Genomic DNA, 12,878 nt, shown 5'->3' with positions numbered 1-12,878 from the left:
ATGGTGCAAAATTTACTCCAATTATCTGCGAGTTGCGCCACAGTCTCCATTCTGTTGCCGCGTACCATCCGGGAGAGCTTTCGCTCACCTCGAGCATCGATGAACCATGGTCGTCCAACACCTCGCCGACAGTTCGTGGGTTCCCCTCCTCGGACCACTGTCGGTAGGTACTAACCACGGCTGACCGTGAGCATCCCACCAGCCGTGCCGTTTCGGATATGCTCTGACCCAGTCGTCTGGCCATTACAATTTGGCCTTTGTCAAATTCGCTTAAGTCTGCTGCCTTTCCCATCTGAAGACCAAGAGTAACACTGATTAACGGACCTCAGTACCAGGTGTTTTTTATACCGTGTTCCGACCAGCTCATGCGCCGTAGTTCACCTGCAGTTGCTTCGATTTGCATAACGACTCGCTGGTCATAATGTTTTGGCTCATCGGTGTATATTGTGTGTGTCTTTAACAAGGCGATATACTGATACTGATCTTCGCAGACTTACGTACCTTGTTAAAAATCTTGAAAATGCCCCCTTAACCAACCGGCGAAGGTGAGGTTAATTATGTGGAAGATGAATAATATTGTACATATAAATGTATTTTTTGAATATTATTTGGAACAAAAATAACATTTATGCTAGGGGGAGCAGCAGTTATATTTTGTGTGGAATTTTTTCAGGAAAGGATGTTCGCTGTTCATGTGTGTTGGAGAGGGAGGATTTTAAATTTTCTGAAGTGTTTATTAAAAGTTAATTTCTTGTATAACTCTGCTGACTTAAAATGCAGAAACTGTGAGAAACAAAGCGCGCTTGTTTTGGTTTATGTGTTGTGAATAAACATGAAGTGCCGTGTTTAGAAATGACGTGGATTAAATGATTATTTGGAACATTTCACTGATGAAATCCAAAGAACAGAGGGTATCTGAAGACATTAATCCAGGTAATACTGTTGATATTTACTAAATATATTTGTTTTAACTGCATTTTAATGGGCGCAAACAATTGAATTTAAAAAAAAAATGAATTAAAAATGCTTTAGCTTAACCGGCATTTTTCATTAACATCTGCTTCCACCATCAGTCAAACTCGCTAAACAAATTTAGTGCGTGGCTGGCGCCATGCAAAATAGCCAGACGTAAACGAAGTGGAGACTCGTATTTTTTTATGAGAAACATTATTGATTTGTTTTATATTTTCTGTACAAAAATAATTGTGTTTCACACTCTTGTGGAAGAAATGCGACGCATAAAAATCAGGCGTCACACTCTTCTCGCGTGAATATCTTTGCAGCTGCTTTCACTTATTACAAATTATTTCGGCTATTAAAACGCTTCGCATCTAACGTGATAATCGAATTGCTTTCTGCCAAAATGGATTATTGAAAACACGGAATCAACGTATGCGAAATTAACAGTTTCGACTACTTTGTAATCTGTATATAATCTGAAAATAGGCCTGCTTGTTTGGGTAATGCGTGTTCGGATTAATTTGCTTGTGACCTGAAGAGGGTATTCCATCTTGTGTGATATGGAATGGTAATTGTTGAAATTTTACGACTATCTTTAGAGACAATTCGTAAGACGTTAGCGACTTTCAATTACTAGATGCAGTGTACCTGTTGAGGGGAGGGAGGAGGAAGCAGTCATTCCGATTCGGTGTGTGTAGCGTAAAATTAGCCTTTCTACCCATGCGTAGCTCGATCCTAAAGTTAATTTGTGCGAATATTTTCAGTATTTCAACTCGTGTTTTTTTATTTTATTTTCGTACTGTCTCATTTGTTCAGCGTGTAAGAAAAAGTAAGTGACAAGGAGCGGCGCGATGCCGAAATATATTTTTTCTTCTTCTTTTCGTCACTTCGTATCTGCCCTGTTTCTTCCCTCTGCTTTTTGTCATAGAGAGTTGACACTCTCCCATAAATCTTATTTTCGCGAGTGTGCCTTGCCCCGGGTTGTGCTTGGAGCAATTGCTACTTTCGTTGTACCCTTGATACGGATCTGCTGATAACCTTATTAGCTAAATAAAAAGAAATAGAAGATCAATGGCAGCAGCGGCTGAAGAAAAAGTTTCGTAAAATATGACACTGACAAGCGAACATATACTGTCAGCAGAACTCACATTAATAATATCTTTAGAATATAACGAATTATGGCATTTGTTTACTGATCCAAAGGTGATTTTATCTTTCTTATCCACGAATATCGATGATTAATGTAATCCAAGCTATGATAAGTAGTTGTAAACTCAGCTAACGCCCTGGGGCCCGCGGCCGCTATGTAGGTGGAAGTGTTTCCAAGATAATTAAGAACAGTTCTGTATGGAAAGTTCATATTTATTTTAGAAACCAAGAACATACGAATTTTAACGTCTTAGCTGAAAAGCACTCGTTGTAGATTGTGTTTGAGGAGCAGGTCTCAGGAGCTGGTCACATCGAACGAATGCCCGGGGAATTGGCCAAATAAGGACCAAGAAGGAACTGGCGTGTAGCAGCATGATACAGTTCATTTTATTTCACCGATTGCCACCGTTGTAGCCTCATTTTTGCTTAGACATCTTGCATTAGTCCGTGCTGTGGGACTGCCTTTCTTCCACGTGCCTGGTACTCAATTCACAAAGCTAATTTATAACTTGTCACTGACTGTAATGAATGAAGGGGTAATTGAACAAGCAGCAATGGGCCAAAGAAGTACATTTAGATAGCGTTTGACAGTAATTGGTCTTATTTTTCCAGGTCCCGCTCTCGATAATGAATTTGTGGTAAAGCACCCGATGGATCTTGGTCTCAAGTTTTTATTACCTGTGAACATCTTAAGAAAAATTGGTTGTCCAGGATTACCTGCTAGAATTGATTAATGGATACTAAAATTATTTAAAGAGCAGGGAACTAATATGGGCTACGTATATGTTATAGAAACCATAAGGAAATTTTATTAAATAGAAAACTCTTAACTGATGGGAGAAAAAAATCCCATAGGTTGAGTATAAGCATTGTACTGACCCACGTTTGGTGGCGTTCATGGACCACTCCAGATTCCGCCAAACGAGTTAGCTCACCCCTTCAGAAAACATTTCCGATACTCAATTTTTGACACGTTAACTATTTGTATAAACCGACCTTGATAAATCTAAACAAATTACAAAGTAACAGCTTAAACAAATGTCAGTTAAGAAAAATAGAAATCTATGTTTTTAAAACTTCTCATAAAATACTTACCGACAACACTAAGAATCATATTATTAATATGAGTCCTGGCATAGCGATAATCCACTCGACATCTGTATATCCCCGCGTCTTTTTCTTGAATTGGTTCTACCCGCAGTACAGTTGGTTTCAGAATCGTTTCAAAGAAAGCCCTGGATCCCAACGTTGTTCCTGGAAAATGTTTGGCCTTTTCTAATGGACTGTTTCTCGCATCTACACTATAGATTGGAGCTCTGGAGTCTTCTTTGTACCATAAAATAAGCGAAACTTTATCTTCATGAGTGGGTTGAGTGATATTGCAAGGAAGTTCAGCTTTTCCACCAACAACCGCTTGATATTCAGGAAAAACTGCAATAAAAAAAAAACGATATTAGCTATGCAAAGGGATCAAGAAAAAAAAATAAGAATGTTTTTTTAAAACAAAGCAATCAGAAACTGCAATTTATACCAGCTGAGTTAACATGTCATCAATAATAAAAAAATTAATTTCTTTGTAGCAAGAATTATCGAAGAGATTTCTAATTCATGACTGCAGAAATAAGAAAATAATTCTGCCATTGTCTTTGTTAAATAAACATGCTTACATCGTAAATTGATATCCATTTTGGCGGATGTACGAGAACATCCACGAGGAGCGATATCAGAAAACGATGAAAAATGAACTTTACTCTCAATAAAACGGAAGTCGCTTTCAAATCACGCATCACGAAGCTCGAGATGGACGCCAGTAGAAAGTAATGATAAATTAAATTTGTTCCATCTCCAAAATTGATCATATCAATTTCATGCCACGTGTGGCACAGTTCGAGACAACGCTGGTCCATAACAATGATAAATGTAATTGCGGTAAAAGAAATTTGATAATGTTGTTGAAATAGCTTGCTATGAAGACCTCGTATATTTAATTTTGTAGAAGACCATGCACTTAGCAGACTTTTATCGCTACAGTTAGAACCGAAAACACTTTGGTCATCCCAAATGGAAAACTAGTGCGTAACGACACGAACCACACTGAATTTTCACTTAGAATAAAAGCCCTTTATTCTGAGTTTGTAGGTTGATTAGCCTAATATCCACACAAGTTTGTTGATGAGAATAAGACTATGAATACGTTTGTTAAACTCATTAAATGTATTATTTAATTATTTGCAATTTCTTATTACTTATAAGACTTTGAAAATTATGAATATAAATCATACCTTGGATGTCGTCCTCTACATTGACTGTTCTCAACTTTATCCCAAAAGAACCTTAAAAATAAAACCAACAGATATTAAAACAAGGCTTAATTTTCAATGTATTACATCAAAGTGGTTTCTTAAAATATCATTTAACGAATTATTCATCCTGCAAAATTTTTCAGCTAATTATTTGTAGCTTTACTTTGTTGTATTTAAATCTTAAATTTTAAATAAAGAGTAAGGTAAATCAGCTTAACAGTCACTAATATGATTCAGTTCTTTCTTAAATTTATTTATATAAACTTAACGTGGAAATTAAATAAATTAAAAAATAAAATAAACATATAATTCCCACACACTAAGAAAAATGAAATAACATACACCTTAGCCAAAGATTTTATACTGTTATTTATATACAGAAAGAAAGAAAACGAAATTAAAGTCCATTTTTAAATGTAGAATTCCAAAAACATTTGCAAGTTGTCATTTATGCTTATTAATGGTCAGCCTTTGGCTTCTTTGTCAGTAATCTAAAATAATTCATGTTAATGATCCGAGGGTGGCTTATGACTGATTTTTTATCTAGCGAATGGAATTTTGATTTTCTTTTCTCTTTCATTATTTACTTTTACATCGGTATTCCATTCAATGTTGTCACCCATATTTCAGCTATTGAAAACCAATCGTCGCGGAAAGTAAGCTGCAAATACAGTTTATCAGTAAACCATTACCCAATAGTCAATTTCAGTTCTCTGAGTTTACATCTAGACTGCCAACACAGACACGATTCCTATCTGAAAGTCATTTATCTGTTCATTGTACAATAGATTGGAGTCGAAGTTTCCTCAGCCAGTTCATTATTTACCGAGAAATGTTTCAACAGACTGTTTATATCCTCCTTTCTAATGGAAATTCCAAGTACGATTCTTTGTCAGCACTTTCGACACTTCGTCATCAATATTAAAACGTGTGACTTTGCCAAGTTTGTAATGACTTTCCACATCCTGTGATTATTAGAAATTCTTTTCAGGTTCTTTGTAAGAATTTACTTAGTTTTCTCCTTTTATGTGGTCAGGGATATTCGTAAAATATTTCGTTACAAACTTTTCTTATTGTCCCTCGGTTACTTTGTCGAAGACAATGCGAATGTCTTAAGATCGACCGCCTTAATACACAAAAACTTTATGAACTTTCCGAAGATGTCCAAGAACACAAAGTAATGGAGCTTATATGTATATGGAGACGTGTAACGGAATCCAATAACGCATCTGCTTCCATCTAAAAGTTATCTTGAAGGAGACGGGACATAATTTAAAATCTTAATATATATTTTAATTCCTTAGGTACAGCGGGTTCAATTTACTCATTGAAAAGACTCGTCTTTTATTCTGTTGATTATCAAAAATATATCGAAGTGGCAAATGGCGTAAGATACAGTTATGGTCAATAATTCTGGCTATTTATGATTATACAAAATATTTGTCAGTTCTAAAGAACTGAAGGACAATTACCCATGCTTATGCCACTTAAATTTCGACCCTAAGTTCATCGTAAACTGTTATTAAGGTGTTTACACACAGGTTCACTGCAATTTGCCCATAAAATGGCTTGTAAAATGTAATTGTTGTTACAAGAAATTTGATCATGTTGTTAAAATACCTTGCAACGAAGTCGTATCTCGTATACAATTAATTTTACACCGCTAGAAGCCTTCCATAAATGGGCTATAATCACCAAGGATTGCATTATGGAGGCCGCAAGGAATAACTTGCATTACTGTGCTAGCAAAAACGCATAACATTAGGCTAAAGTAATTTGAGTACTTTGTTAGGCATTAGCATAAGATAGGGTATTTGGGTAAGGTTTATAGAAACGTATAAGCACAAAGTATTATTCATTCTTCTTTAATATTAATCTATGGAAGCTTGAGGAGAAATGTTCTTGTAGAATGAATAGAAGTCATAAAATATTGTTTGACAATTCATGAGTATATTCATGAGCAGCACAAAGCAACTCTGAAGAGCTCCATGCGGCAATGTTTACCAGTATGAGCTCAATTAATTTCTGAGGTTATCGTGTCAAACTTGTGTTGAAAAGCGAGTAAAATGTCATAATGCAAGTGTTTGAGCAATCTAAACTTATTTGGTCATATTTGTGAAGTTATGTTAGTTAATCCTCAAGCAAAGACAAGATATTACAGAATTTGTAAAAAATATATTTTGCTTATTTTGGAGTGAAACTCGGTGACAAAGATAAACAATGTGTTGAAGCATTGAGATTGTGGAAAGATCGTAAAAAGAAGGCGTTTGCAATTGCCATGATTTGGCGATTAATCATGGGGGCAGTTTGTTGCCTGCATCATAGTCCATAAACCACTGGTAGACCCCTAAAACTGTCCTCCTTCCACCCTTTGCAATTAAACTGAGTTTAATTAAACAGTTTGTAAAAGCTTTAACTCAGGAAGGTCCCTGCATTAACTACCTTTGTAACAAATACCCAAGAGAAGCCAATTCAGAAACATAAATTCGACAACTGATGAGGCACCGAGATTTTGAGGTAACTGTAATAAAAGAAAAACAAGAATGGATTAGTTTCAGGTTTGTTGTTGAGAACTTCTTAGGGAACAACACGGATCCAGACTACAAGAAAATAGTTGAAAATACGTTAGCAAATTTCAAGAAGCTGGGTTGCAACATGAATATTACGGTACTTTTTTGACACTCCCACATCGACTACTTCCCAGAAAATCTAGGAAGTGTTAGTGAAGAACAGGTCGAGAGGTTTTACTAGGACATTAAAGACAAGGGGATGAGGTACAAGGGGAGATGGAATGTTAACATGATGGCTGGCTATTGCTGGGTGCTGAAGAGGAACTGTAAAAATAAAGATCTGCAAGAAAATCAAAGAAACCAAACCTTGACAGCGATTAAATGCCATTGTTATATCCATTATTGTAATCTTTGGTCAAACGTTGACTAATCAGTGTTCTGCAATCATTACGAAACTGATTACAGAACATATGAAATTATCCCGGCATCAAAGTGCCATGGCTTTTATTTTAGTAATAACAATAGAAAGTTAACTAGAAGTAACGCAAAGACATAATTTAACATCTTTTTTTTTTAAATTACGATCTCCTAGGATACAGTATCGCTATAGAAACACACTCCAAGCAATAATTACATATTATTATTATGTGCATCGTAATCGCCTCTCTCAAGGGTTATCAGTTCCATTTGTGTCCGTACCTTTTGGCTCTCTATTACTAATGAAACCCACACCTATCTCACCATACTGAGCAAAGTGGTACTTGTCCATAATGTCCTGTTCAAAACCCCTCTGGTACTGAATGGCTAGTTTTTCCGGATCATTCCCTAAATAACTTCCAGCGAGAAAATTAATAATGTCTCAAAAGAATGCACTTAATAGGCCATTTGAAACAATCCTATTCCATCCGCATCTTCTCGTTGATGCTTCAGCATTTTATATATATATATATATATATATATATATATATAATAGATAGACAGACAGACATATGTGAGAGACAGAGAAAGAGAAAGCATTCAGCTGTGTTGTGGGGCCATATTTTTATGACTGAATTTCCACTGTGTGTTTCTACCGACCAATATTCTCAATATTTCCACCGCACCAGAAATACAGACGCGCATTTTCTCCCGTTACGGTCTCGGTCAACGAACCAAGAAAAGATGGAATGATCTGGCTGCATGTTTTTTTCATACTGACATCTTTACGGTAGCAGATAAAAAGAGAGCAGAGCCACTTCAGATGCTCATTTTGAAAAGCCATTCAAACTTTCTCTTATTCAGCGTTATCAAAATGAAAAAAAAAGGAAATAAAAAATCTCTTCGGTGCAGAATATCGAGGATTTCGCTTTCATTTGAAACAAACTTTTACCTTTCTTAATAGAAGCCTAATACACAGTTTTTTCACTTTGAAAATGATCCACGTATTATTCAGATTGCTATTGTGCTCCAACATGGATGTTTTAATTCATAATTTGGTAAGGTAAGATCCTTAACAAATTATGATATTTAATTGAGAATCCATAGCACGATTGATTCTAGTATAATAATGGAACTGTTTGAAATAACAGTTATTTTGTAACTGTTTAAAGAACAGTTACAAAATAACTGTTAAAGAACTGTTTAAAGAACAGTTACAAAATAACAGCGTTACTAAATAATTATTCTAATCACAGTTAGCGAATATCAGTTTTAATTAAAATTTCTTAGCATTACTGGTTTATAGTTCATAAAATCCATATCGTCTGTTCGCGAGAATTGCTGCGAAAGGTCAAACAAGTCAACCAATATGGCGTCAGCCGCAAAAATCAGCGATCATATTATACATGTAGTTTTAAATTCAACTGAATTCGAGTGAAATTGCTGTCATTGCAATTATGTTGTCCTTAATAAAGCCACCGCTTTGATTTTGTTCAACATCGCAATTTTCAGTTGAAGGGGAGAAAAAGTTCTCGCTTCTTCCGAGGGAGAAAAAAAATACAGCGTATTTCTTCTAAGCGCTGCTTTAATTAAAATTAAGATTTCTTTTTAATTTCGTCTCTACTTTTTTCTTCCTTAGGATGTTAGATCTTGTTTTTTAATTCTGTTTCTTCCTGTTAACTTCCTTTTTATTATTATTATTTTTTATCTCGTTTCCTTTTTATTTGATATTAATCTTTACGAGAGGTTTTGGGAGAAGATTTTAATAATTTCAGTGTACTTTGTGTTAGGAACTTGTACCCGTTGGACAACTTTAATTAAGGAACAGAACTGGACTTGTTGTCAATCATTTTGACTGCATCAGATTAGTTTTTGATTAATATCCTCTCACAATCCATGACGTGTCACGCCACCTACATTTGCTGGTGGCTCGCAGTAAAGTTAGTTGCAGTCACGTCTGAAACTTTGCATGCTGACATGGAATTCTGTAATGGCGTTTTCTGCTGTCTTTTGCAGCACATCATCAGATTGTTTATGGCGCCTTGGCTACATGTAAAAAAAACAATTTAAGAGACAGACGGGCATCTCCATTATAGTACAGTAGGTGGATTTTCATGAAATTTTATATTTTGTCTTTCTAAAAAAACATGACGAGCCAGTCCAAATTTCATTAAAATCGGATCAATAGGGATACGATAATTATTACTTTTCACACATACCACATAGCCTATCTATATAACGTATATAGTTGAAGCATTGGACAACGTTTGCTACCATGACGATAGTTTGCGCATAAAAATCAGTGCTTTGTAATGCACTGAGTACATCATTAAGGACAGCGAACTGAAATTGTGAAGGTCATTTGGTCATTTAGTTCTTTGTCATCTAAAATACTGTCCAGATATATATAATGAAACCAAAGTGTTTTTATTTTGAAATATTACTATTATTTCGCAATATATTTTTTCGTAATACATCAATCGGCGTATCGAATTTTGATATAGTAGTAGCATGTGCAAGAAAGCAAGCATATGAGCTTATGCAGCATCAGCCAAAAAAAAAAAAAAAAAATATAAAACAATCCTCTCTAAATATTTGTCCAATTCCTCCTTAAATTCATTTAACCTATCAACTTCCACAACGACAGATGGAAGTTTGTTCCAGCAATTAACCACCCGCTGGCTAAAGGCAAATTTCCGCACATCTGTTCTACATCTGTCCTTCCTCAATTTCAATTTATGCCCCCTTAGGTTCGTAATCTGAACAAGTGGAAGAATCTCATCAGGATTCAGCGTGCTCAACCCATTTAAGGCCTTATACACCTCAATCAGATCACCTCGCAAGTGCCTAGTCTCCAGCTGCTGCAATTTGCAGAACTTAAGCCTCTCCTGGTAAGAGGATCCTTTCATTCCCCTCACCAATCTTGTTGCCCTTCTCTGTACACGCTCAAGCAAATCTACATCCTTCCTAAAATGAGGCCTCCAACCTGCACGCAGTACTCAAGAAGGCCTCATTTTAGGAAGGATGTAGATTTGCTCGAGCGTGTACAGAGAAGGGCAACAAGATATACTGAATGTTACCATTAATGACAATTTGGTGTAATTATTTCTTTGGCTAAACATAGGCAATATTTAGCAGTCTTTAATCATGCAATAACTATAATAAATCCATCGAAATTTAATTTCTGGTAGGGCGAGGATTTTCTTAAAACCTAGTATCTTGAATAAGATAACTTATAAACAAATCGTAATTAGGTGATTAATTTCACAAACTTGTTTAAAAATCTATAGCTATAGTACTACGAGGAACTAATGAATACACTTAGCTGCGCGAGATTAATGATTCACCAATTTCAAAACCAGTATACTATAATTGATCAGAACCTTCCATCACATTTTTATGAGGTTAGTTGTTTTGGGCGTTTGAATACTTTGGTCAGAATGCGCTAATTTATATTATATATGCTTTTATTGTGGGTTATGTCTGTGTAAGTCTGTTTGCTGGCTGATTTTGAATTTCTGCCTTTTTTTGAAGGGTTTTACGAATTCACTAACTACAAGAATGCTGTTACTATAAATGTTGTTTCCTTTGGGAGGGGGAGGATAAATCAACTTCCTTCAAGGGGATAAAGAAAAATTGAGCAGCCATTCTTAATGATTTAAATTATTTTAAAATTAAATTATCTTAAATTATTAAGTATTTTTCGAAATTTGAGCCAAAATGCCATTACTGTTTTCTCTTAACGAACATTCACGTGCCGTTTTTAGAGTCGCGCGATGTGCCAATTTGTTACGTGTTCCAGAATGGCTGAAGTAATATTAATGCAGTACAAACAAACAGTATTGGTAAAAAATTAAAAGTATTGCTAACTGCAGAACGGTTAACGAAAATTTAAAAATAAAAATGAATACGAACAATTACGTTATAAAATTAATAAGATTTCACAATTACAACAAACATTTTAGACCACGTGGTAATTTTGCTTCTAAACAGTAACAGGATTTTATTCGTGAGGTTGATACTGCTACCTGCAATCATGCTGTAATTAAACAGCCAGAACAAATAAAGGAAAATCTCTTGCTCTCTTTTAAATATTTTCCTTTATTTATTCTGGCTGTTTAATTGCAGCATGATTACTGGATAGCAGAGGCACCTCACACGCAAAACAGTTAGCAGAATTCCCACATGGACTAAAATGTTCATCGTAACTGTTAATCTTTCGTTGCTTACAATGGAACAGCTTAGATGTTTGTAGAAATGAATAATCATTGACTGTGCAAGGGCAAATTGAAAAGCCAAGTCATCAACATTTCATTTAAAACACTGAGATACAGAAGAGAAATTATGTACCCTCTAGAGAAACCTATTTCTCAACATATCGCCATAAATATGCATTTATCCCAACGTTTGATCAGATTTGGTGGAACATGATTATTAAGAAAACGTTTCCTAGCCAGTGGTTTATGGAAAGAAAATAAGAAGTCTGAAGGTGCTAAATCTGAACCGTATGGGTATGCTGTAGAGTGTTCCACGTAGTCTATTTTCCAACCAATCTACTGTAAGTTGCACAACGGCAATCGGACAGTGTCGTACTAGGTGATGAATCTATCATCAAGCAGTTCAAACTGCTCCTTATGTCATTTATAAGTGCCTGTAGATTCTCTTCAATGATGCGTTCAGCTTCACCGACATTAACAGCAGTAAGTGATGTTCGTAAGCGACCAGTTCTTCTTTCAAGTAGCTTCTCTGTTCATTAAATTTTTGACACCGCTTATATTTTTGCAAGCATTGCTGCTTCACCATTCACAACCATTTCTTTGTAGGTTTCTGTTCATTCTTCCATTTAACTATAAGAAATTGGGTATAGATCTATGCAACACACCCACCTGAAAGGAAGCCAATCGGACCGCTTTAAACTGATTCGTCATATGCATTCTAAAATATTCAAAAAATACATTTTAATACCATATCTAGTTAAAATACATTATTGGGGCCTCATTTTATAATTCGTACTCGTAAATATGAAAGAAATTATTCAATGATACCGATTAAGTTGTTAATTTAAGACCGTTCCTTCCCAGAATTCGATTGAAGTTTACTATAACCGCAACTATTTATTATTTTTTCAGCAATGCCCTCCACAGCATCTCTGATTTCACTTTTCATTTCATAACCGATGTGGAAATTATTCCTGGAGACATTATCGTTCAGGAATCCACACAGAAAATAATCACAGTGAATTCAGATCAAGAAATATGGTCCAGATTATCGATTAGAGATGATCCTGTCATTAAAATGTTAATTTCAGGAAATGAACTGGTGTGTCCTTGACCCATCTTGGTGGGAAAATGGTTCTTCCATGTTTACTCCCAGAAATGGAAGGTAGCGTTCCACATTGGCTGGTCCATCGGACAATTCCAACTGATGAAAAATTGTCTATCACAGAGTCAAACTGCCCTTTTTTGCAACTTTTCCGAGCAGCGTGTTTATCACATGATAAAAACACTGTTCATTAGTGTACTCCATCTTCCTTACAAAA

General features: G+C 35.4%; 1 protein-coding gene across 3 annotated transcripts in view; it reads right to left on the bottom strand.

Annotated features, from left to right (window-relative positions):
- LOC150087149 (neural cell adhesion molecule 2-like) overlaps nt 1-12,878 on the bottom strand; it is a 206,450-nt gene that overhangs the window by 54,294 nt on the left and 139,278 nt on the right. For all 3 annotated transcript variants that reach the window (XM_090372985.1, XM_090372986.1, XM_090372987.1), the window contains exons 3-4: nt 4,392-4,442; nt 3,205-3,540 (exon numbers count right to left, since the gene is read on the bottom strand). In XM_090372985.1, coding sequence (XP_090229111.1) covers nt 3,205-3,540; nt 4,392-4,442 — 387 coding nt within the window. The remainder of the gene's footprint in view (nt 1-3,204; nt 3,541-4,391; nt 4,443-12,878) is intronic.

This window comes from Mastigoproctus giganteus, chromosome 4 (genome assembly GCF_048544385.1).
Source record: "Mastigoproctus giganteus isolate SK-2022 chromosome 4, ASM4854438v1, whole genome shotgun sequence".
Lineage (NCBI taxonomy): Eukaryota > Metazoa > Arthropoda > Arachnida > Uropygi > Thelyphonidae > Mastigoproctus > Mastigoproctus giganteus.
The sequence above is the reverse complement of the archived record's forward strand: the minus strand, read 5'-3'. Positions and strand labels throughout refer to the sequence as shown.